At 39.0% G+C, this 27406-nt stretch overlaps 1 protein-coding gene across 1 annotated transcript in view; it reads left to right on the top strand.

Annotated features, from left to right (window-relative positions):
• Positions 1-27406, top strand: part of LOC122981010 (receptor-type tyrosine-protein phosphatase gamma-like) — a 489168-nt gene that overhangs the window by 104861 nt on the left and 356901 nt on the right. The window contains exon 2 of the mRNA XM_044349485.1: positions 5141-5257. Coding sequence (XP_044205420.1) covers positions 5141-5257 — 117 coding nt within the window. The remainder of the gene's footprint in view (positions 1-5140; positions 5258-27406) is intronic.

Raw genomic sequence — 27406 nt, 5'->3', positions numbered from 1 at the left:
TCCCCACTGATGCTCAGATATCACACACACACACACACACACACACACACACACACACACACCTCCCTGTGTTCACATAATCACAGCTGGTCATTGTGGGGTCATATGTGAAATGGCAGTTCCTCCTCCTGATGCTGCCACAGTGTATTTATAGTGGTCTAAGGTGAGATTCCCCACTGAAACTCAACAGCACAAATCCCAGCACGAGAACACATGACACTGGAAAAAAATGGAACTCAAACACACTTACAGTAAAAACACACTCGGCCCTCTTTAATACAACTTGAATGCTCCGGTATAGACTACTTTACTGGCACTCTTGCAGCAATGGTGATGGATGAAGTTGGTTGTATGTAGAATGGTGATGTTATTCAGTCTTTGTTGAACTCCACCATTATTATCAGTTATAACATTATACTCACCATGTTAGCAGCTGAGATTTGGGACATCTTTAAAAACAAAGACAGATTAGGTTAGTCAAATTTATCTGGAAGAAAAGACAACAGCAAAAGGTAAAATTATGAAAGCATCCATTGTAATCATGCATCACTGTTTACAGACTCACTCCCTGCTTCAGCTTTGACCCACTGTGCTTGCTGTAGTTGAACACACAGTTTTCCTGTCCAATGAGGGATTATTATTAACAGCATTTCACATGTGCTCACTTAATTTGACTTCCATAATCTGGATGAAGTGTCTTGTTTACAACCTGTCCCATCATCTGACTTCATTGTAATGATGTCATCATATTCATAAGTACTATGTATCATAGCTGGTAGGATTGGCTTCCATGTGTCTGAATGGTTAAGTTGCATTTCATATGACAGGATGATAGGATGAATGACCTAAACTAGTTGTTATATACAGAATTATCTTTCTATCTGAAGTTGTTACATTGTGTGTGTATGGTTACTTTATGTACTTCATAAATAAAGTCATGTTTTTGGCTGACCTCCACAGGATGGATGTGAAGGTGTTGTCTAGTAACTCAGCCTAGCCAGCATTGGTTTTCAATTGCTAGCATACATCATGTATTGAAAAACTGGAAATCCATGTTTGCTTTTTTTTTTTTTGTAAATCACCAAAATACACTATTCACTAAAATTCTCAAACATACATAGTTGTAAAAGTGTAAATCTCATCTTTGTGGCCAGTGAAAAGCAGAATGCATTATGGATTTTCTGTTCTATTTTTCTGACATTTGACTTTAAGAACAGCACAGCTCAGTGAGCTCGACTTTGGTGATTCACAAGTGAAAATATAGCCAGGCCTCATTGAAACAGGACTAAATTTGGTGGAAAATAACTTTTTTTTTTTTTTTTTTAAATGAACTTTTTTTATTTGTTTTATTTTCTACACCAGGCACTTTGGTGACTAGTCTATGTTTCAAATGGTGACATGTTTCCACAGGATCTCTCTCTCTGCAGTGGACTCTTTTTCCATGTATAGAACAGTGTTATTGTACAGGTTTACAACTTGCCACAGCATTTTTTGACTTGTTAACTAACACCTAATTCACTTCATTAGTCTATACTCCACATAAAAATGAAACGTGTGTTCTGTTCTGCGATCAAAAAGAAGTGCTGTACAGAATGATCACAGCAGTGTGTGCAGGCTGGTGCGTCGAACGCATCGAGTCTGATTCGGTTGCAATAAGGCTGCATGTTTCTAGTCTTTCCCTGTGTCTACTCCCTCTATTGACGATGTTATCAGAAACAAAAGGCTTAGGGCCAGATCCACAAAGAATGAAAGAATCATTTCATGGCATGAGGAGGGGGGTGGGGAGCCTAGCCTTGCACTGAAACAGAAATATGTATCCCATATTGCTGATGTATGAATATGGAGTAATGTAACAGAACACATTTTTAGTTCAACACCACACACCTACATACATGATGAACACATACATATACATGCTCGGATTAACGCCTCTGATCCGACACAAAAATTCACACACGACTGGCCAAACCTATTTACACGTAAATGTACAAATGAAACAATAGAAAACAACAAACATCCACAACCAAAAGACATCCTGCTGCAGGTCTAAATGTACATCATATTCATTATCATAAGTCAGCACTCAGGTGATAAATATCTTATACACACAGAGACAGGCAGGGTGTGCAGAGTTGTTTGTGCACCCGCACACTTGATACACGCACGGTGAAATTAAAAGTAACTAACACAAGAGCCATACCATAGAAAATGACTTACAGTTATATATTGGTTATGTAAACTAACAGACTTACTTCAGTGTTCCCTGGACTTCCAGAAGACCAGTCTGCGTTGCTCGTTTTGCTGGACAAATTCTCTTGCAAACAGCAGTCAGATCCACTTGTGCTGTTGTAAAAGAAAAGTGAATAACAGGTTATCATTTGATGTATTTCTTCAATATATCATACATGTTTCAGACAGTGTTTAAGTTCAGTTTAGTGTTAGTTTGTGTTTCACACATGTTCTAAATTCTTCTGTGCTGTGTCTATTCTAAACTTAGTTCTTTGCTGTGGAAGATGAGGCAGTTGTGTGTTAAGTTTATTCTGTTGTACTTTTACCTGAGCCAGTGATAAGATAAACTATAGTTATGTAGATGTTTATGTGTAAATCTGATAAGCTTTAGAGGATAGTGTGGTTTGTCCTTAATTTAATATAGTAGTTATGTTATTTTGTGATGCTACTTGGTGCATACTTATGTACTGTCATATATGGTCGTGAAGAAAGACTGTTCGTAGGTTAGCTGAACTTTTGACTTATGTTTCTATCTGAGGGTTGCTGACCTGTAAGGTTAGTAAACAGATGTCTTAAATTCTGTACGAGTAGTATTTAAGGGACTGGTTAAGTGCCAACCTTTCATACAAAGTAAAGATAGCCAGGTAGTATGTATCTTTGTCTCCAGAACTATGATGCATTATACTTCTGATTGTATTATTTGATTACATTATTTCATAACCTGACAATGCTCTCTTTGTGTGTTTATTGAGTGATCAGCAATTTCCCATTACCCTGTGCCAGGACATCCTGGTGTATACAGCTGCACATCAAGCCACATTTAACCACTTTATGGCTATTACCTATAACTTCTGAATCCTGAGCTCCGTGCTGTTATTTTTATTTTCAAATCCAAGATAAGCCCACAAGCCCCACTTGATACCCACCATGTCTGACTGTAGATTTCGCCTTTAATATCATTCAATATCAATTCAATATCATCCAAGCCTCACAAGCCTGAAGATTTGAAGAGAGAGAGAGAGAGAGAGTGAGTGTGCACGCAGTTACCACCAACTATCTGAAGGCAGTAAGAACTCCACTCTAATTGCATGTGGCAATCGGTGCTGGTCTTTGTGAATTAGACTGTTTTTGTAACAAGGCTTATTTACATATAAACAGGCCAATTTTGTGCCGAATGTATGAATATTACCAACTTAACATACATGCAGATGGCGCAGGCGCAGCATGACGCCATTTGCTTGGCAGCGCAGTTTGTGGTGAATTTACACACTTTATCTTTTTATCTCATTTGAACAGTTTTAGCAGCTGCAAAAGCCATGCAGTCCTTTTGTGGATTAGGCCCATAGTTTTACATACATTGCAAAGAGCATACAAACATAGGCAACTATTTGAATATATCCTAAAATATATTGGGCCAAATAATGCCCCAAAACTTCCTCAATCAAAGTGAACTGTTAAAACAGTCCTCAACAACAATCCTCTTTAGATTTGTGTTTTGGCTGACTCTTCTATTATAAATGGGAAATTAAAGGTGGTCTTCAGTAAGTCTAAAAGAAACTCCAGTCATTTCCTTTCAGCATGATTTTTTGCCCTGTGAAAGATATTTAAAAGGCCAAATCACAGAGCACAGTGGAGCTATTAGGAGAGAAGCTGTCAGAAATCCTGTCCTCCACTTTAAGAAACCAAGTGTTCCATCTCTGCTTTTTCTTTATCAGTGATCAAGAAGGTCTCTCAGCCCAGGAGGAGACGATTTAAAGGTTCACACATGAAACCAGCAGAGGGGTTCTTGATTTTCCATTTGAACGTTCCACTCCCAAATGAAATAGATGAGAAATTAAATTGTAAGAAATGCGAACGTGAGAGGGGATTTTATGTTTTTAAAAGGTCTGAACCTTAAGACATTTACTAGTATCTGACTGGTTTAAGGTCACCATGTTTGATGCCATTTAAAATATTTATTTTGAACAATGAGTGCAATCCTGTAAACCTAATGAAGACATCTGTTGTTTAATATTCAAGCTTTGCTGGTGTTTTACCATGAGCACCTTTTTATTTTGGAATAATTTTGGATGACCTGAGATTAACATCCAGTTCTAGTTTATATTTTATCAACTTGTTACCCAAGTCACTATGCAACTTTCCTCAGGACAAGGATGACATCCTCTGTGAATGCATATCTTGTTCACATGTATAGTAGATGTAGTAGTTTAATGTTCAAACAGCAACTTCTACAATACATCCTACCAGAGCTATAGTGACCCAAACATAGACGATGCATCAAGACACAAAGGTCAATTTATGAGATGAGTGGATCATCCCTAGAATGAATATTAAAGGAGTAAATAGTTAAATAGAAAAGTAAGTGCAGGGAGATGCTCAACTTTACACCCACTCATGTGTCATTCCATGAGGCTCTTGCAGATTTTTGATAGGCCTTTCTCAGTTTACACTTGCACACTCACTAATGCGATCACTGACTGTTGCACTAAGGCCACACGACCATGGCCAGATTAACCAGTCACCAAAGTCAGGAAGAGGGCCCTTGACATCGGCCAAAGCAGATATTTGTTTATTTCCTTCTGGTGTTTTTGTATTTGACTGCAATTTCTTTTTTAATGCTGCTGAACCCTTTTGGTCTCAGTCACTGAGGACTGAGGTTGTTCTTGAATGTAGGTGAGGTAACCAGGTGTGTTTTCTAGAGAGTGCAGTTCCACAGTGTAGTTATTCTTTGTTGTTGACCTTTGTTCCCACTGTGAATGTTATTATGAGGCAGCTTGCGTGGTAAGTCAGCTAAGGACACAGTTGGCTGTCATCCTGCCCAGCAGGTATCCAGGCAGGGTTGCAGAGTGCTGCCGAAGCTCAGCTGCTGTTTATGCTAACTCGCCTGTCCCCATGTTCTTCTCCCCCACAGCGCTGACAGGAAGCCAAGCCGAGTCCCAAGCCCCTATCCAAGGCCTTCGCAGAGCTACGGCCGGCGGGACACGACTCCGGAGAGCCGCCACCGAGGAGACCTACTGGGCCTACTCAGGTGTGTGTTTGTGTACTTCTTTCCCTGTGAGAACCAGTCTGAGTTTTGTAAGAAAAAAAAAAAAATCCGATGTGCCTTTAGTTGTTTCCATCTACCCTGGTTAATGGGTAAAGTATTTTAAATTAGAAGCCTTTGGGAGGCTCTGAAACCCCACAATTCACATACAATTTGGGTTAAATAGCTAGTGCATGTATCAGAGCAACACCTATCTTAGAAATGTCTTGGGATAGCTTAGGATTGATGTGCCATTCTTCTTATGTCCATAAATGTGGTGTTTCAGATGCATAGGTTCAAAAACCCCAGAACAAGAAAAGACTCTGCATATCAAAGAGATTACTGACATAGTGAAAGTAACAAAAGATTGCAAAAATCTAAAATACAGTAGAATACATTTTAGACTGCCATCAGTTCTTTTGCTAACACAAAAGCATTTCCAGTAATTATATAACCGATGATAATTAAAGGAAATGAGTCACCATGGGCCCACAAAGAATAATCCAAAGGGAGTAAATGGATCATAACAGTGTCATAGCTTGCACAGCCATGCAGCAGCCATATAAATTCATATATATATTATATATAAAATATTTTGTCTTTGAGACCAGAAGTCTAAATGTATTTTGCAACAGGCGTCTAATCATGTCTCCTCCTCTTCTGCGGGGGACTGGCTTCCTTAAAACGCCTGGCAACAGAGCATTTCCTGATTGTTTTTGTCCACATATTGCGGTTTACAAGGGCAGGAAATCAAATAAATGACACGAGATGAACTGCAAGAGATAAACCGTCTTATCCTGTATGATATATCGTTCACAGAACAAGAGGGAGTTGTTGCATTTAGTTGGCATGCAAGAAGCACTGGAATGATATGGAAATAAGGCAATAAAGACGTTTTTTGGATCAAGATTTTAAGCACTGTAAATGTCATGGAAAATGTGGAAACCCTGTTGAGGGATTCAATCACAGTAAATTCTCAAATTGTGGCCTCAACTCAACACTTTCCTTAATATTTATCTTTTTGTCATGATTCAGGATGATGTATATTTCCACAGCATTAATTCCATCAGTACAACAACAATGTCATGTTGAGTTTCTAATTACTACAATTACTAATTATGGAGGATTTTAATGTGAAACATCTGCAGGAAGTGTAGTTTCACTGACAGTATGTTACTGTAACAGGGAACAGAAAGAACAGCAAAGTAAGACTAATAGAGTTGTGAAGTAGGATTCATTTTTCCCATGACAATATTACATGACTCACAGTTTGAGCACTTCTACATGAAACTCTCCTGGTTGAATCATCAGAACAAAAGATGAACAAGTGTGTTAGAAAATATCTGGTTCTTCAGTAAAAAGTTGAAGGTACAAGACTGTGTACATAAATTAATTATGATTTAACTGAGCAGGCAGAAGCTAAAGACTATGGTACTGAGAAAAGTGATTTTATAATCTACAGTGTGAACCAGTTCATTTTTAATTTTTGGGCCACTTTTGAGTGAATGGCGCCACATTTTCTTTAAAACTTCAGAGACAAAGGGTTTTGAATCCATTACGCTCTGATTCGCGCCCATGGCTTCTTCTCCATAGCAACAGCTACCAAGGCTCATGTGTATTGTCTTAGCAATCCACCAAAATCACAAACAAAATGTAATTTCTCTGAAACCAAGTTGAAATAATTGAAACCGGTGGTCATAATATAAACTTATAGGATCATTACATTATCTAGGTTCAGTAACGTTGAGGAGATTGTTTAAATAAAATGTTAAAATACAGAATTGTGAAATACACTTCCAAAAACCAATGGCCCCTCCCACTTTGCAACTCTATTGGACAAAATTAGCGACCAGCTTTTGACCATGCCCTCATATTATTAAAGACTCAACCATTACTGAACACCAGCTTTTTTTTTTTTTTTAGAATATACAAGTTTAAAGATTCCTAGTTTGGCTGAGGGTTAAGATGTTAACGATTTCAGTGAGTGAAAGGTCTTTACAAGTTCAGTACAACAAAGTTGTGTGATTTAGAGCATGCTGTGTGTGTGTGTGTGTGTGTGTGTTTTAGAGTGAAAGCAGTTATATACCTTCCTCTTTCTCTCTCTCCCTCCCTCTGTCTCTGTTTCTTCCTCTCTCAACTGCTCTCCTCATCTCTCCTGGCTGCTCCTCTGGCCTGGAGGCATCTCTGGGCTCTTTTTTATTGTACCAGTGCTTCAGAAGAGAAAAAAGCCACTTCCGCTGTCCCTTTAGAGCCTTTCGTTTTTTTTCAGAGGGGCAGCATTAATCTTTCACCATGCAAGTGACGCGAGCCCCGGGCCACAAATGATCTTTTAGTTTATTTATTTAAATATTTCCGCTCGCTCATCTAACCCTAATTGGTTGCTCGTTGTGCCTGTGAGATCGCAGGAGCTTGTGGGTAAAAACAGAGCCGGTGACAGTTTCACTTAGTGTTGCGGCTGCTGATGCTAAGATCTACCGATGCTCTCCTGCTGTCCCCCCGCACATGTTTGATCGCAGCTCTTACATAAGATGCTGATGTAATGGTGGGCAGGATCCAGGCAAGACAAGCAAACAATAGAGAAACAGCAGGATGAAATACTGGTGGGTATTTTATTATTGTGTCATTGCAAGAGTCACAGAGAGAAGTTAGGGGGAAAATTCAGTTTTTTGGGTTTTTTTTTTTTTTTTTTTTTTTTTACAGCCTGGGTCTTATTGGCCACTATTATGTAAGGTGTACTCTTCACTACCATCTGTCCAGTACAGACTGTAGACACGAATGCTCTGCTAGAAACAACTTTACAACCTCAATCCTCAGTTCAAGCTAATCTTAACAGATATTAGGGGGTGGATGATGTGGAAAGTGACCAGTGTGTTTTCATTGTTGCATGACAAATCCTTTATATTTCTATACTCCACACTCTTCTCCATTATAGAGTTTGAGCAATATCATCTTCTCTGACACACACACACACACACACACACACACACTTTTTCCTTTCCCTCTCACATTTGCTCCTCTGATGACTTCTCCAAAGTTTCCTAAACTTCCATCTGTCCTAATTAGCTTGTTCTAATCACATCCTCCAGAGGTCTGACAAACTCCAATCAGGACCTCAGCGGGCCATGGCTGTTCTGCCCTCTGCCTGATCAGAATGGCAGATTAAAACCCAGCACAGTGCTGACAAATCAAGTGTTATCTGGGGACGGCACTATAGCTCCAGAATGAGAGACAAAGAAAGAGAGACTGAAAAAGACAAAGATTCACTCAGTAAACCCGTGCTTGTGCTTCTCTATCATTTTGGGATAGAGAAGCACAATTAATTTGGGATGTATACAAACATCTTACTTTTTTTTTTTTTTGGTTTTTCAACAAATTATGACAATTGAAGAAAATAAAAGCTTTGTAAATATTTTGTAAAACGGCAGCATATGGCATGGAAAATTGAGAATTGAGTTTTTATTTAATTGTTGCAAATACAACAGTTTTATTTTGAACTGTATTGTGTGCCATAGCAAAATCAAGGACTGCACCATTTGCTTATGTTTAGGTTAAGAGATATGAACTACTACTACCATGGAGCATTTCAGTAAGAAACACCCAATCACTGAACTTAAAATTGATAGAACATCCAGCAGTTTAAATCAATTCACTTTTGGATTCTGATGTAATGTTTGATGAATTCTTCACATATGGCATGATGCTGTATTCCTTATTGCTCAAACTCTGATTGACCTCTTCTCCATAGCAACGGCAGCTGAGGCTCATGGGTAGCATAGTATTTATAGCAGAAAATACATGATTTAAAAAAACTAGTGACCATTACATAAACTGATAGTATTGTTTAATTTTTTCCCATGTTTCTTTATACAGAGCTCAAAGTCAGGACGTGGTTAGCCTAGCTTCACATAAAGACTGGGAACAGCTAGGCTCTGTCCAAAACACACCAAATAAGTGTGTTTCCCAAAATGTTGAACTATTCCTTTTCAAAAGACTTTGAAGTTGAGATGTACAGTAGAAAATACTTTCAGAACCAGTGGCACCTTCCATTTCACACGTCTTTTATACTGCACCAAAAACAATAAGCTAATCAAGCAGCAACTGCAGATGACCTGAATATCATCTTGTTTGTACTTAAGATTTATTCTATATGGGTCACTGTGAGCATTAAATGCCAGAACTCTAGGCTTGACAAGCAAATCTCGTCAGTGAGTATCTAAAGCTAAACATACAATAACTAATTCATACTGTATTCTAGTGTGCAGTTTTATCATGTAGCCATTATAATACTAATTATGATTTGTCGTTGAATTATCTATACTATCATTCACTAATTATGCAAGTGACACTGTAATCAGATGAATCAAAAATAATTATTGTGTGAATATAACTTTAATTATATTAACTGCAAGTCATTATGAAGCTGAGTCTCAAAGTTTTACTACTCACATTAACCTCATAGTAGTTCCATTGGTCAGGCCTTGCATAAGATATGCAGTATAAACCATTAAATATACTATACGACCCTTACCATGATATATGTTCCCCATTCTGCATAATTACAAGTGCTTTGCCGTATAGTTTTAAGAGGCCGTCTTTTGCAATGAGCTGACTGTGACACGTTGAGGTCAAATTGATTGGCTCTCGCTCCCTGGCTGTTGGACACAATTGTGTCCAACAGCCAGGGAGGCTGTTTTGAAAGACTCCACATGCTGGTATTAACAATCCCCTACCCCTGTCTTATACCATTTATACACACAATCACACACATACACACACACACACACACACACACACACACACACTTGACTGGAAATTAATTTTTCAGACCTGCACAATGTCAAGGCTCGCTATCGACGGGAGAGGCGAACCTAATTTGCGTGCTCCTTGTCGAGCCATTTTACCATTCAACACTAGTCACCATCAGAGAGCTCTCAGGCCTTTGTGCTGCAGCCTTGAAGTGAGTAAATGAAGATGGAAATCGATGATATGTTCTACAGTCATTTTACTCATGAGGGAAAGCAGTTTTATTAGCCTGGCAGTAAGTGGCGTTGTCTTTATTTTTTCCACATCTGAATATGAAAATGTCTATGTAACAGAGCATTATATTCAGAAATTGGAAAAGAAATACCGAAGCATAGTTTGTTCAGTGTTAACATGTTTGGAAACGCATGTCAGTGTTTTTCATATTTACTAGATTTGCCATCTTTGTCAAATATTTTAATTTTTTTCTCAAATCAGTGTGATTTACATGTTGTATCTTGTTAAGGCCCAAAACCTGAGAACTGTTCCTTTAGTATCCCTCCTATGTATGAAAAAAAAAGTTAGCATCGCACTGTTGCTGTCTCTATTTCTTCTGACACCCACACTGACAAGAAGTGGAATGACTGCTGCAGATGCTTATAACACAGAGTCTCAATGACATGGTGCAACAAAAGTTGTGTTTTGCTGCAGTATGCCATATTTTTCTTAAGGGTCTGTGGATTAAGAGGACAGCTAAGAACATTTTTAACAAGAGGGTCACGATTCACACTTCTACTGATGACGTGAATTGTTGTTTTATCTGGTAGATTTGGCAGCTATTTAAAAAAAAAACCCTGTTCTGAGTTGTCACGTTTCTCAAAAGTTTTCTCCACTTTGTCTTGACCTTTTCACATCACGGTTTTGAATTTTCCTGCTGATTGTTGCTGCTGCTGTTTGAAATATCAGTGAAAGAGAAATGCAAGGTTTTTACTGTCGGCACTTTCAACCTTCAGATTCACTTCATTTTATATTGTGATGCGTTATGCTCTGATTTGAGACTCAAGTTTAAATAGGAAGTCCAGACGACTACGCTGGAGCGCCACTACAGTAAATCCATATCAGCTCTGAGGTGCTGTTCTGTAACTAAGCATGACCCCTAACCTCTGATTCCATGGTGGAGGAGGTCAACAGATAAGACCAACCTTCTCATAGGGATCTATACATTATTCATGTATATTTAGCTGCACTTTGGAGACGTCCTGGACTACCTAAAATTGCTGCAATCCACAAAGGTAGAGCTACAGTCACAGCTACTCTAAAATACAAAGTTATGCAAATCATATAATGTGTCTTTGTATTGATGCTAAGATATTGATTTTATTACCTTTAGCAGATAAAATTAGTTGAGGTGTAATGAGTTTGAGGACACCACAGCAAGACTGGAGTCTCGGGTTTATGTTCTCTCATACAAACAAACTGGATACATTGAACCAGCGACTGCACTGAATAGCTTGTGAATTTTCATGTGACTGTTTCAACCGTTGGTTCGGCATCATACGTAAGGTTAAGCAGTACATTTCTTTGAATATGTCTTTATCTCTATGGAATGTATCTGGAGCTGCCTGCATTTTACATAGTAAAACATAACACTCATGGCTATACTGAAAAGGCAAAAACATCATGGACCAATACTTTTGGGATGAACTGAAAGGCAGACTGTGAGCCAGGCCTTATCACCAAACATCAGTGTTGGACCTCACTAATGCTCTTTTGGCTGAATGGGAGCAAATCCCTGCAGCCAGGTTCCAACATTTGCTGGAAACCAGAGGAGTGGAGGCTGTAAGAGCAGCAGATTATTGTTCATGGTTTTGGAATCACATTTTCAAATATCACATATGGATGTAATGTTTGGTTGTCTACATACTTTTTGCCACGTAGTGTACAGTATATACCAGTTATATCCATCGCCTTTGTTTCTATAGTTAGTCAACCAACAAAATAAAACCAATACAGTGAACAAACCAGCTATGAAATGGAGGAACAGCAGGGCTGCCAGAATCTGATGATGAACTTGATCACATTCAGAGGACACGGAGGACAAAGAAAGCTGCTTTCAATCAACCTTGTCACTTCTATACTGTCACTGTCATCACATAAATGCCTGTAGTTGTGTATGTGTGTGCACACATGCCTGTATTTGTGTGTGTGCATGTTGATTAAATGAATGGCAGCAACCAATTGAGCTGTCCGTGCAAGGTGTGAGAGGTGATGCATTATACAACTACTCTCCGTGATTGTGTCAGCAACTGCGTGTCTAATGCAGGATCAAACCGACTCACTCTCTGAGAAAAACGCATCGATTCGGTGCCCTCGCAGTCATCATAATATTTCCACACCTCTCAAGAAGTCCTTGAGTAGCCTTGGCATCTATTGAGGACTCAGAGGATAATATCCATCAAGTGTATATATCAGGTAAGTTGGCTCTGTAGTCAAGTAGCACCTAAAAATAGGTCTGTCATTCAGCACTAGTCGGGTCAGTTCATTTCAACAGCGCTGTAACAACCTCTATTTTAACAACAAAAATGTTCTCAACAGTAGTTTGCAGTTGAATTCCCTCCAAAGAGACACTAAACTTTTTGGTACACTTTGGCACCCAACTACAATTTGGAACCATCTTGGTCTGAATCTCCTTTCAGACCTGTTGTATGTAGAATCTCTAGACTTCATCCTATTGCCATCACATATGGTATATAATCAGCAAGCAGCAGAGGATTCAGCTGTATTGCTTTACATGGTGTGCTAGTGATGATGGTGTTTTTGCCTTTCTAATTTATTCATGAATTTGTTCTTGTTTCTGAACTGTCGGGGCAGCTACAAGTTGATTCTGTAGAGACAAACATACTTCTCTTTCCTCCATCACCAACTCGGCCCCAAATCCAAGGCTGAGAAACTCTGACGTTAAAGTCTCACATGTAAATTTACAGCCAATTCAGCACACTATATAACATAGCTGGTGGTTTATCTGGTTTGCTAGATGATTGCATGAGAGAGGATAATTATGAATCTGCTTTCTGATACAGGTACAACGGAAACCCAAACAGCTCTCAGCATTGCAGATTGGAGGTATGGGGAATAGTGGAAGTATACAGACCGGTGACAAATTAAAGGAAAAACCTGAATAAATGAGTGGAGAAACATAGCAAATGCAGATGCTTCCACACAGGTGCACTGCATAGTACAATTAAGCAGTTAACATCCAATCATGCTCTGTGGCATGTATAAAAATGCTCAGCAGACCCAGTTTTGGCCAATTGAACACTTATGGGAGATTTTGGACTGATGTGTTAGACAGTACTCATGAAAACGTCAAATGAGGAAATATCTTTTGAAGAATGGTGTTCCGTCCCACCAGTAGAGTTCAGAGATTTGTAGAATCCAAGCCCGGAGGCATGTGTGGCCCAACTCTTTACTAAGAAATGCAGAGATTACATAAAGGTCATTGAGCAATGAGCAGAACATATTTGGGTCAAGGTCATTCAGGACTCCTGCAGTGTGACCTTTGCTAGCAGGTCCAAAGCTTGACCTTTCTTGTTACAACAGCTTCCCGTCCATCCTTTGTTTTATATTATGGTATGAGGAAGATGGTGGCACAATGTGACTTGCTTAATGGTGGAAGAGAATTAACCCTGTAACCCTCCATGAATGGAGATTAACAAGGTCCTCTTTTTTAAGATTCTTTTTGGCGTTATTCCTAGTCACTACAAGGGAAGCTTCCAGGTACCTGATGCACAGAACACCATGTGACTCCTGTTGGTGGTATGCACACAGCAGAGGTGATGACCAAGGTAAACTCCCAGGGAAGGCAGAGTGGCTGGCATGAGATCATCAGTTGCTCAAAGCCACATGAGCAGGGGCAGGAGAGAATTTTAGCATCTCTGGGATTACACCAGCTGTTTTTCATCTTGAGACAAACTCCACCACCTTCAGATCTGCCAAACCCCTGAGATTCATCCACATGGTAAAGAAAGAAGGACTCTAATGACTGGACAGCTTGATTTGTTACCTAGTGGATGAGCCATGTACCAGTCAGACAGAGGATGGAACAATCTCCCATGTCAATTCAGAATCTGGTCCTCGCCCTAAGACCATCCATCGTGCTCTCCAAGGACTGGACGCTGGCAAGTACGACACTGGGCAGGAGTGGACAGTGGGCTTAGGCTCTCAGCTTGTCCTCTCTGATGTTTGTTCTTTCCAGGAAGCTTCTATCTCTGGTCATCTGATCAACACACAGAAAACTAGAAAACTGGTGAGTTAAGTCAAATACCAATGTTCATAAGTGTGCTGCAGTCATATCTAATACTTGCCAAAAGAATTGGAGGATAATGAAGCTAAAACAACCACACCGAAGACAGAAAACACAGTCTACACAGGGCAGTCATGATGGAGTGTGGACATAGCCTGGCCATCTTTTTTTTTTCTCTAAATATATCTAGTTGTTTGGAGTCTCCCTCCTAATCATCAAGGTCATGCAGAGGCCTATGTGGCCTAGGTTTGAATCAGCAGATACCGAAACTCTTAATTTACACATACAAGAAAAGTAAAAACAAAATGAATAAAGTAATAAAATGAAGAGTATTCATTGCCCAGAGCTGCAAGCATTCAAGGACAATGGTGACTGTACCACCTCATAAAATGACAGTGATCTCTTTTACTCAGAGGCACAGAGGAGATGTGCTGCTGTAGCTATTGGAGATTGGGGAATCAACATATAAAAAGGAGATGGATAAAATATTGTAAAAAGCTGTAATTTTAGTGGTGCGTCATGGAAGGTTAGCTGCTACTTATTACTTACATTAGCTGCTACTTTAAAGGCTTTTAAGGATTTTTCGTGAGATGAATACCCAGAATTTATTGAAAGTTAAGCTTTTCTGCCATTTTACTTTTGTCTTCTCACACACCTAAAATATCTCAGCTCCTCAGTATAGTGCAGGTTTTTTTTTTAAGTGTGTAGGGACATCAGTTTTGACAGTAATGCCCCATAATGTAGTCTTCAGTGTGTTGGCCTGCTTAGTGCCTCCAGGCTACTCCAGGACGTCAATACTGCAAAAACAGAGCCGACTGACTTTTCAGCCCATGTTAAGTATTTTGACTCTTGTTTTCATTGATGTGAGACATAATTCAGTGGTGATGGGAACACCAGCGAGACGGATGGAAATGAAGTGCAGAAATGTGTTTTGGCATGGAGGGAGGGAGGGAGGGAGAGGGATAGAAGATAAAAAATGGAGATGAACTGATAAATATGACAACGGTTTTGAAAATGGAGCTTCTATGAGCAGAGATAAAAACAAGGCAGCATATTAAGATGCGTGGAATGAAAAAATAAATGACACAGAGACCCCCCGTAGGTGTGAGGAGAGAAGGAACAGTCGACTTGAGTGGATGCTGTGATCAGACGAGTGACTAAGAGAATGAAAAACAAATTTAACTGTTTGACTTTTGAAGACTTCATCATGCAGACATTTAGTGTGGTGCTGGAGTTGTAAAGTCATAAAATGTTCTCCAGCAACAAGCAGGTTCAGCAAGATAAATGCAGTTTCATTGAATTAAATAGTTTTTACTTTAATAACTTTACATTAAGATATATTGGCATGGAAATGTAACTTCATACTATTGAGGACAGACTCTTGTCATTATATGACACCATGACAGACTGCAAACACATGTTGTGAAGGACAAGAGCAGCGTTTTGATTGGTTAAACTATTTAGCAACTGTTTTGGAGCTTTTGATCATTAGGCATGATCTTCATCTTCAGAGTTTATTCTTTCCCTTGGAAACAGCAGTTGAGAAAACCATATTTGGAAACTACATTGTCTACAGTTCCAACTTGACAAACTAGATCTGCTGATGAAGATGATCTCAAATGATCGAAAGTGCTAGAAAAGCTACTAAATAGAGTTTAGAGTCAGGTGAGTATTGAATTAGTTAACCTGCTCGAGCCATGTTTTTGCCAACATGTAATGGTTGTACAGGCATCATGTTGTTTAGGATTCAGACAGACTGTGCACTATTTTACTTGAAGACAAAAGTTTTTTTGTTGTTCTTTTTTTTTAAACTCTCATGCTATAACCATACAAGAACATAAGATTCTGAGTCATTACTGAGCTGTCCATACAGTGTGAGTCATTTCAGTGGTTCCCACTTGAACAGGATGCCTGCGTAGTTTGATTAGGCCTCAGATTGCCTCAAACGAACTGGGTCTATCAATGTGTCATCCTACCAAGTCTAAAGGCAAAACGTTCCTAATGGCACCAGTCCAATCTGGGGTGAAAAGCCTGCCAGTGTAGCATTCTTCTTTGTCTTTGTTGTCTCAATGCAATGACCCATACAGATGGAGATAACAGCATGCACTTTCAGACAGTCTTTCCTCAAAGCTTTCATGGTGTTACAGTTGGTTTTACACACAAAAAGTAACAGAAGTAGTGTGAAGAATGAAAGAAGAGAGCTTGAGAGAGCTTCTTTCACGTCTTCTCACACCTGGTTAATTGCTGCGTAAAATGGGTGCGATTATAAGATTCTCCGTTTGGGAAAGTTTTTTGGATGTAACCTCATTGATTCTGCTATCAGTTCTAGGCACTTTGTTTTAAGCATACGAAAGGCTTTAGTACACATTGTGTATCCATGGTTATTACATCATCAAATGCATCACAATATGTTGACAGATCATCGATGGAGACAAGCAATGTTAATCCCCAATCTACACCAATGGTCTGCTAGGGTACTAGAATTGCACTGAAATTGCACGTTTTAACAGGAAGAAAGCAAACCGATGGTCAAGTTAAACACCTAGAATTGTTCTATTGTCCTTCAACTGTCACCAGCATTCTTAATTCCTAATTAGGAGTAGCAATTCCTAAAAGATATAGTGAACTAGTGGCGACTTGAGCAGTGAATAAAGTCACACTCCCTCTGTGTGTGTCTGCCAGTCTGGGTGCGCATGCATGTTAGTGCATGTGAGCATGCATATTAGCGCATGTGAGTCCATCCATATCCTACAGCTAAACAGTTCTCTAACATATGTCTCTGAAAACATTTGAGGCGAGAAATAAGCAATGCACTAACAGAATCTTGATCCATATTTGATCACCTCTGCCTAGTTTGATAGTTTGATCTGAGTGTTTCGTGAGCTGTTCAGGGACCGCTTTCTTTTTTTTCCCCCCGCCTTTATTGAGTAAACGACATGCACATTTGTTTTGGTCTGAGATGCTGGTGCTATAGTGTGACATCTAGCAGCTAAATGTTGTGTATTGCAACTTTAAACATAATCACTGTGTTCTTCTAACCTCAACCAAGTCTTGTAAAAGCATAAACTTAACCACCTTAGCCACAACTAAAAAAAAATTGTGGTAGACAATTTTCTTTTTTCTTTTTAACCAACTAGTTCTAGTTGCCTTAACTTGAAAAAAAAGTTATGCTAGCAATAAGATCAGTAAAATGCTCACTTGTTGAATGACAACTGTTCTGTTATACATAAGTGTTGTTTATGTTTTTTATTTACTTTTATGGTTTAAATTACTGAATGTTGTTGAACATCACATCACAAAAAAATCATTGAGATACAAACATTCTAACATGTTTAAGAAAGATAAAAATCCAGGCAGCACTACATTCCCCTAAAATCTATTCTGCTAATTCTGAATGTTTTTGCATATGAATGTAATTTAGAAAGATTTTTGGAGATGACAAGGTTCAGCTCCTGTGGGTGACCCTGTTGTCTCCTTTACTGTCACTTCCTGTCAAGTCCTCAGTTGCTGCTGTTCATCAGACACTTTTGGATTTCACTTAATTTTCACTTCCTTTGTGGAGGAGACCTCCTGCCATAGTCCAAGTACCAGCATCATTTTGGCGAGTGAGTCTATAATGTTAACCTTCACTGGGGTGGTTGCTGTTTACTGCAGCAGCCCTCTTTTGTGACGTAGACCTACACCATGGATGCATTTGCACATAAATATTATTTCTTCTTTGGATTTAAATTCTCTTTATTCCAACTTTATTCTTCCCTCTCTTGGCCCCACTCACTGCGTCTTCTTTGTTTCTTCCATGTGTGCTAATAAATTCACCGGCAGCCTGCAACAGTGAGACATTAGGTGAGAACATGGGGAGGGAAGGCTGACAGGGGGTGAACACCAATGAGACAATGTGAAAATAAGAATGAAAGGGGTGAAGACACTTTGACAATAAGTGAGGATCTTTTAATTGAATGCGATTTATTTAATTGTGTCTGACTTTTGACTCTGACCTACATTTAAATTCTGTTAGAGAAATGTCTTTTCCTCATGGTAGGGACTACAGTCAAAAGTTTTTTTTAAATTACCAGCATTGTAGATTCTTTTCATTCTCTTTTCAACGTTTACATGAAAAAGAAAATAGCAGCTTATTCAGAATGTTATGGCAAAGTTTTGAACTCTCTCCACACTATTTGCAACACCTGTCTTTTCAAATAGATTCTCTTTTAGAATTGGAGTTCTTGTACTTGTTTATGAAGCACTTTGTAATATCAAAGATTATCTTTTAATTTTATGTTCCACAAAGAACACTACTCCCTTCTTTTAAATGTTCTCCTAAAAGTGCTGGCAATCAGAGTATGCTGCTTCAGTGTAATAGGACAGCTTCCATGCGACTGATGCTGACTTTTCATTTCTGCCATATGTCACTGCATTTTTTTGTTTTTTTATTTTTACTTCAACTAATAACTTCAGTCATAGGCCTGAAGCTCAAGCAAACTGAGCAACTGCCTAAGGCCCTGCAGCATCGAGGGCCCCATATGAGGAAGCTGCAGCTTTATATTTATGGCATCAGCAGTGAGATGGTGTGACGCTGTTATAGTGCTGCAGCACATCTGAGGGAGGAGGTCAAGGTGGATCTTTGGGGCTTTATCTAACCTAAAGTACTTCTTTTAACTGTGATGATGATCATTTCCTCCCTAAATCGTTTTATTTTTAACCCAAAGCAATGAATTCTTTTTTGCTTCTAAACCAAACCAAATCTTAAGCCAAGTGATGACAGATCAGAAAACGGTCATCTTTGTAACAGTTTTTGGAACGTCATCCAGCTGATGGGGTAGTTAGATCAGAAAACGCTGTCATGGGTGGTTTGGTGGGCAATGACAAATGATCTATTTGAGAACTTGTTTTATTGAAGATTTATTTAAGTATTCTATATTTCGGACAGTTTTCATGTATTGTGTGGAACAAATAATCAGAATTTACAAGGTTTTTCGTTGTCTTTATTATGGCTGCAATAGTAAAAATGTGTTTAATGATAAATTATTAAGAGTTGTGAAAAAGGAAGAATATTCCCTGTTCATTTCAATTAAAGACACTCAATGATCCCCCTCATACCTTTAAACTGAGAAATCAGGGATTTTGAGATGAAGGGAGTTTTAATGGACGGCCTGATTTCATTATGTTAGAAGTGATAGGGTACTCAGTAAGAAGCTATTTAAGGTGGTCTTATAAATTACTTCAAATCAACATATTTTTTCTTCATCAATAACTATTTTGAGTCATTTTAATGAGGATTTTCATTCATTAATGGGAACGTAATGTAAATGGGACATGTGGTTGGTAGAGATGGTTAGAATATTTCTCCTGCATCTTCTTTTTCTATCGCTGTCTTGACTGTGTTGCATGTATGTATGTGTGTGTGTGTGTGTGTGTGTGTGTGTGTGTGTGTGCGTGCGTGCACATGCAGTTTAATAAGTATGCTGTGACGGCCTCCCTCCCAGTCTGCTGCAGCTGTAATGGAATGACCCGGCACTGCTGACAGCACACTCCACTAAAATGGGGCCCCGTGCACATCTGCCACTGTAGCCCTGCCACATAATTGTCCAATTTACTGTACAGCCAATATCCCTGTGCTGTAATTGAATATGACTTTGTCCTGTTTGAGTAATCTCTTCGTTTCATGCCATGACCCCTCGCCGGAGAGAGAGAGACAGAGAGAGAGAGACAGAGGGAAATGGAAAGAAATAGAGTAAGAGGGGTGAGCGTGATGGGGTGAGTAAAAAGGCATCTTGTGTAGATAAAGCATGTAGGTCACATTGAGCTGCCGGGCTTCTGGCAATGAGATCTTCACTGTTGACATCATCGCTCAGCTTCACAGCTATCAGAGAGAAAGACAGAGAGGGAGAGAGATTCATCTCTGATTTTAAAAAATACCTTTATAGTTTTTATATTTTATTTATTGCACCAAAGGACACACAAACACAAAGAACACAAGCTGCTTCAAATCAGAAATGATACTCCTGACTGTTACTGGACATACAGATACTCCTGAGAAAAAGACACAATAGGTCATAATGTCAGTTGCTCAAAAATGACATAATTATGTTTGAGTGACAGATGTCATCTAGCGGCCGTAGTAATTTCAGGTCAGATGACGTGTATATATATGTGGACAGACATAGTCAGATCAGGAGTGGTGGATGAAGGCTATAACCCAACAGTGGTCTTACCGCAGGAGACTGCTGTTCATTTCTTGTTTCCTCGGTTTTGCTATCTACCAACTCTTAAGGCCAATCAGCACAGAAGGTGTTTTTTAGAAGTGCTTTTGACGTCCGTCACTCAAACGTCTCATGGAAAACCTACACTTCCGTTTTATCGAAGGTGTAAATCCACACTGACTGTGAGATACAGTATTCGTGTCAGACGCACCACCCCGTGACCCCCCCGCCATGTTTTTACACTCGTTGCCGTGTTTAGTGAAGCATAATCTCCATAGACAGCTGTTTAAATCACACAAAGCTCCCACTGTATATATGTTCTGAACTTAATAACAGTGTCTATACTGAGTGAGCCAGACTCCCAGTCTGGCTATGAGGTTGCTGGTTTCACTATAGGCCTCTTCAGATTTTATCTGAAATAAATACGTCTGTTTCTTCTACATGAAAACTGTTTTGGTTCAGTTAGTTTCTGCTGTCAGTCGGCCTTGTGCTGTCACAACATTAGCCTTGATTTGTTCTTTATATCTTGTTTTAATCTATAAAAAATACATTTTTGTGTTTGTTCTGTGTTTTTTTCTTCATGGTTTCTCTACATTTGTGTCTCTCAAATAGATTTCACTCTTGTCTTTCATTTACTGTTCTTTAGAATCTATTTTATCCTCTTTTCCTTCCTCCTCTTGTCATCCTGTTCAGCTCTAACCTCATTTCTTCTCCTTCCAAGAAGACACTGACCTTCCAAGAAGACACTGACCTTCCAAGAAGACACTGACCTTTGGTGGTGGCCGGGATAGACAGAGAGAAAGACAGACAGACAGACAAGCAGGGCAAAGGGAATTGAATTTCTCCCTTTTGAATGCTGTTTTTTTGCTAGCATGTGCAGCACACATGTACACACACACAAATTATGATGAACTACATACACAATACTGTAATGCCCTTGGCTACTGTATATTACATGAATGATTTAACTGTTGTCTAGTTAAAAATGAATGATTTCACATCCTTTATCACTTCAGATGAACATCATCAGAAATCATGTTTTTTTTGTGTGTGTGTGTGGAGCTGTGTCATATCAACTACTGGCCTCAGCATCCCAGAATTCATTGTGGTCCGTTCACTTGTTTAGTGACAAGTTCAGGTAGCTTTTCAACTTGTTAAGTCAGGAAAAAAAATCATGTGAGGTAATTGTATTTACCAGGTGTTTGTATTGAGTCTGTCATCAGTGGTATATGTGACACATGAGTTTGACCAATGAAAAAACCACATCTCTCTCTCTCTCTCTCTCTCTCTCTCTCTCTCTCTCTCTCTCTCTCTCTCTCTCTCTCTCTCTCTCTCTCAGTCTTTCTGGCCAATAAAAAGGTCAGCCCCGGTCAGAGTTAGGAGTCCATGTGAACATGAAATGTGATTTGCCGAAAAGTGTTGCCTGCTAATTTGATCCTCACAGCTAAAGGTGCTAGCATTTAACATCAATAAATCATTAGCACATTAATTTTCACACATTAGTATAATTAGTCTGAACAAATGAGGCCATTGATGTGGAGACAGCTTCTGACTGCTGCTTCTCGCATTGGCTGGGATTTGGTGAGAAAAGGAATCAGGAAGAGTGTTGGTTGTCTGTCTGATACAAAGAGATCATCTTAACATTTCATCATAGATTGTATCATATCAAACATAGCAAACATCTTACTGCTTTCCCATAAATTATGGTGCCATTTTGGGCACTAAACAGAGTCAGGTACTGGGAGCTTACTGCAAATTTCCTTCTTTTTTTTTTTTCTTTCTTTTTTTTACCATAACTTGCATGCAAATATGCATACTGCTGTGGAGACAGAAAGTAGCCCATATATACATATAGAAACTAGCTTAAAATGTTAATTTTTTTATACATTTTCCCACCAAAGTTTTAACACTCTAAAGACAGAATTTGTATTTATTTTCTTAATTATTAAAGTAATGAGTTGAAGTAGATAATTGCATAAGAAATACCATAAACAACAAGAAAATAGTGCAACAATCAAACAACGTGCCAATAGGTTAAAGGAGCTTAGGTGTTGAAGTGTTAACAGAAAAGTCGAGTTTGCAGGCATTTCTTGAATGAATACAAGTCTTTATCCTGCTTCACAAACTGGCAGTGTGGAGTTTGAAAAGTGTGGGCAGGGGGAGCTAAAAAATATACTCTGGGTTGCCTTATGGGAAATGTAGGATTCAGTGTTAGCTTGACCCTTAGCCTTTACAACTTTATGGAAGTTCAATGCTAAATCACTCGAGAGTTTGGGTAAATGTACCATGTCAACATCTTACTTACTTCCACCTCTGTTCATCCTTGAATAAACATTTCAAAGCTTTCTTGATAAATACAACTGATTTTGCAAAGACTCCATTTTGGATCAATTGCATGTAATTAGCCATTAACCCAGATTGTCCTAATCACTAACTGGTGTCCAGTTTCATTATCTGGAATCAGATGGAACCTTGGTACTGGTGGTGGTGGTGGTGGTGGAGGAGTTGTGCGAATGAACAAATCACCACTTGGGGTGGAGGAGAGTGAGCTGGTCTTCCTGACTGAACAGCTGCACTGGATTATGTAGTTTGGTACTTTTTCCCTCTTTTACTTCCGTTGCTTACCCCCTGTACATTCTAATGGCTTGCAAGGGGGGTGCAATCAAGCCAGTTGGATGCTCAACTAGCATGCCCCCCCTACCCCAGTACCCCCCCCCTCCCTTCCTCCAAACAGCAGCACCTCCCCTCTGCAGGCAGAGGTGGATGGATTAGCTGAAAAGGCCAGCGTTTCTGAAACTGATTATGGTTTATTTAGAGCAAGTGGTGCATACTGCGGAACCATTCTTCATCACTGTGTGCTGATAATATCCAGCCACCACACACAGTGATACACTCAAGGGACTGTGTGTGTGTGTGTGTGTGCGTTTGTGTGTTGTACGTTATCTAATGCCTCCCCCAGCATTGCTGTGTGTGTGTGTGTGTGTCGGCCTGAGAAGATCCAGTACTGCTGCGTATTGGGAATGAGAGTCATTCGCTCCCGTTTGTGAATTAATTTTCTATGAGCTGAGAGTCGGATTTGAACTTAATAGGGACTTAGATGTACACTCCTCCTCCCCGTCTCTTTTTATTCCACATCCGTACCGCCGCACATCACTCACAAACTTGTGTGTGTGTGACTGTGTATGCTCATTCCTCGCTCTTTGACTAATAGCAAGCCAGGCTATGCCCTAGGCCTCCTGTCTCATCCATCCGAGTGTGTGTCTTGTGTGTAGAAATGCGTTTGTGTGTGAGAGTGCGAGCCGGGGCAGGATGCTCTGTCTCATTTATCTGCTGTTGACGTTGAGTGTGATTTCCTCTGCTGAGGGGAAGCGATGCCCCTGCTTATTAATTATGCCTGAAATATTAAAAAGACTCCATCAAACATGAATTATTAATTCATTTGGCCCAGATCATCTCGGCTAAAGATTTCCAAGACTTGTCATACATCATCTGACGAGGCTGTGACAACATTGCTGTAGTGAGAGGCAGGGTGTTATATCCCTGTAAACACAAGAGGTGTGTGTGTGATACAGACTGCTTAAGAAGGTCTTTTGATTCACTCTCGGCTGTATTTTTGATCAGCAATTTTTTTCTTTTTGACCCTGATAATCCATCTAAAATACTGTCACCTAGTTGAGAATCCTTCATTTGCAAAACACATCATCTGACTTCAAGGTCTTAAAGGAATAGTCGGAGATATTAAACACTAATTATCCGTCTCACCTAAAGTCAGATGAGAAGCTTCATGTAACTCTCATGACTACATGTCCACTCTAAATGATACACACCAAACTGTATTGAGTGTGGAGACTAAAATTGACTCTCCATTTATTTCAGTGATGATGGACATGAGGAGTATTTGCTTCCCATCACAAATCCATCCTTTGTGCAGTCTGATTGAACTTTGACCCCTAAAATCAGGGGTTCAATGAGGGTCTTAAAGGTCTTCCATCCATCCAATATGTATTTGATAAAAACCTGCACCCGGACTGCATATGCGTCTTTGTTTTGTTCAACCTTACTGGACTTAATTGCCCATAATAATTAAGCAATCATTTATATTTGTCCTTTTATCTAATACTGACAGATTTTTTGTACTTTTTGTATCAATCAATGTAACTTTATCATCGAGAAACAGTTCCTCTCAGATGCAGGGCCAGCCTAAGCTTTTTTTTTGCAGTTGTAAGCAGAATTTGATTTGCTTTATGATGATCTCTTAACGGAGATCACAGTTCATCCTGTTTTTTTTATTTGCTGAGGCATCAGTGACTGTAGGGACACCATAAATGCCTCATCTTTCTCTTTCACATGCTCAATGCTGTATGTTTTCTTAAAGCGGAACTGCTATTAAGGTATGGGAATGGATTGTGTCTTATTTATTACTAATGCATTTAAGCTCATATTGTCACAGGTCACGGATAAGAAAAGCTTCTGGATCACTTCCATTGCAAATGGATCCTGTAAACATGGAGGTTTACAGTGTCAGGCACTTCATAATTTGCTGTTTGCTAAATGAAATGAATCAGTGAACTGTTTGGGTACATCATGCAGAGGTACCAGAGGTTGGGTTGCAATTGTATGATTCAATGTTTGTGGATTCTCACAATCCATTCATGTATAAATACAGCATATTGTTATTTCACACACATCTGTTCAATGATGATACTACTGTTGCCTATTAGAGGAGGCACTATGTAAATTATTGATTCTATATGTCACCTTGAATAATTGTCACAACTTAAACAATACATACTGTACAGGACAGTACTTATGGGTAATGTGTGTGTGTGTGTGTGTGTGTGTGTGCATACATCCAGTGTGCACCTTAATGTGTTGCAGGCAGCCATGCGGAGCATTCTCATGTATGGTTATTAGTTGGGAGATATGAAAGAGATCAGAAAAGGTCCTGGCAGACTTAAACTACATTTCCCACGTGGAGAATGAATTGTCTTGTTGCAGAGCCACTTAGTCACTATTGTTCATGCTCTACAAGGCTTTTGATGACAGAGGACATGTTGTACTATATGGATGGAAATGGAAAATGTTCCTGTCTCCCAAGAGCTGAGGGAAAACCTGAAGTTGTAGTGCTCACATAGACAGGAATAGAGATCCAGTGTTTTTTTTTTATCACAAAACACAATTCATCCATTCTGAAATATTTCATTTCCCCAAAGTCAATGTTGTAGAACCACTGTAGAACAAGGACGGACTCTACAAATGCTCCACCTATTTCTCATCTCAAATTGATTCAGAAATTGATTTTGGTGGATAGTTTTAGGAGAAATTTGACATTCCCAGAACAGCTGCTGGTACACATAACTGATCTTTTTTCATCTTTTTTTTTTTTTTTTTTAAGACTAACATCTTCAGTAGGAACCAGTGGGCGTTGGGTTGAGTGCCACACACATAGGGAAGTCAGAAAGGGTTGAGAGACTGACTAACGCATTGTTGATTTTGATTTGATTTTTGAAAATATAGATTGAAGTGATCAAATAAAACTGCTTCTTTAGAATTAAAATATTAGTTATAATAAATTGTTAAAATGAACTTCATTCAATTCCATTCAATTAGAATTGTCTTAAATGGCCAATCAATGTATATTTTGACCATATGAATTACATTTTTATTCAAGTATTACATTTTTGTTATTAATAAAATAAGTATTTTGTATTTGTCAGCTGATCATAACTGAAAATATAAGTCTGTCGAGTGTTTTTCTAGTTTTCACAAATATAACTGATGTAAACAAAGCTTTAACAGCACCAGAAAAAAACATTTATAACTTAATAGTTACATTCCATTGTTGCCTAGTGTTAGTCCCTGTTTTTTAAAACCGGTCAATCAATCTGGGAGTTATTGCAGGTTCTAGTCCTGTGTTTTAATCTTTATTCCCTAATGTGCTTCACTCCCATTGCAGAAATCTGTGTCTCAGTCAGAATCTATGTTATTTTGTCATTCTGAGTCAGATGCCTGACAGATACAAAGAGCAGGAGTTTGAGGGCTGTGTGAAGCTTCTGATCCCTGCATGGTTTTACTGATCCAACCTAACTGTCCAGGGTTTTAGCAACAATGTGAAAATCATATTCCCTGCCATGCCCCCTAAAGGCAGAAAAGTGCTGTGTGTAATACTTTCAAATAACACATTACTCTCACAAGCTAGGAAAAAAAAAATTCCACCATGACCACCAGAGAATCCTGCTATGATCTATAGTGAATTTCCCCACTCAGAAACAGTATCAGCCCTGCTGCTCAGGTTTAGAAACATCACTCCTGAGTCTGCTGTGAAGGACTGCGAAACACAGATATGTGATTCAAGATAAGCTAAAATGTATTGATCTCCACAAGAGGGTCAATAAATACACTGACACAATACATTACTTTTCTTGCCTTATATTTGAGAGTAAGAGTCACTTAGGTTAAGTGTGATAAGGAATGGATACCGCAAAATCAAGAAAGCTTAGTCAAAACTGCTTGAGTTTAAGCTTGGTTGATAGCAGAGGAAACAAGATGTCAGTGTATGTACGGTCCAACACTCTGGTCCAGAGCAACATATCTAGCAACATTTGGATGGTGACGTAAACCCATGCTATAGCTTGAAAGGAGCACAACTCATACCTCTGAAAATGTGTAGAGAGCCTAACAATAGCGGAACAGTTAGTAGGCAGTTTGCATTGTGCTCTGGGCTTGTTTAGTATTTAGTAGGGATGTGCAGAGGGACTCAGTATTTGTATCTGTATCTGTATTTGTTGAGGCAGCAAAATTATTTGTATTAGAATAAAAGTAGAAAGAGGTTTAAAAATCCTGTTTTTGTTTTTATTAGGCTTTTAATTTTAGAAAATTGAAGTGTTATAATAAGTGTTCATGAAGTGTTCC

The sequence above is a fragment of the Thunnus albacares genome, chromosome 4, assembly GCF_914725855.1.
Source record: "Thunnus albacares chromosome 4, fThuAlb1.1, whole genome shotgun sequence".
In the NCBI taxonomy this organism is placed as follows: Eukaryota; Metazoa; Chordata; class Actinopteri; order Scombriformes; family Scombridae; genus Thunnus; species Thunnus albacares.
Note: the sequence above shows the minus strand (reverse complement) of the source record. Positions and strands in the feature narration are given on the sequence as shown.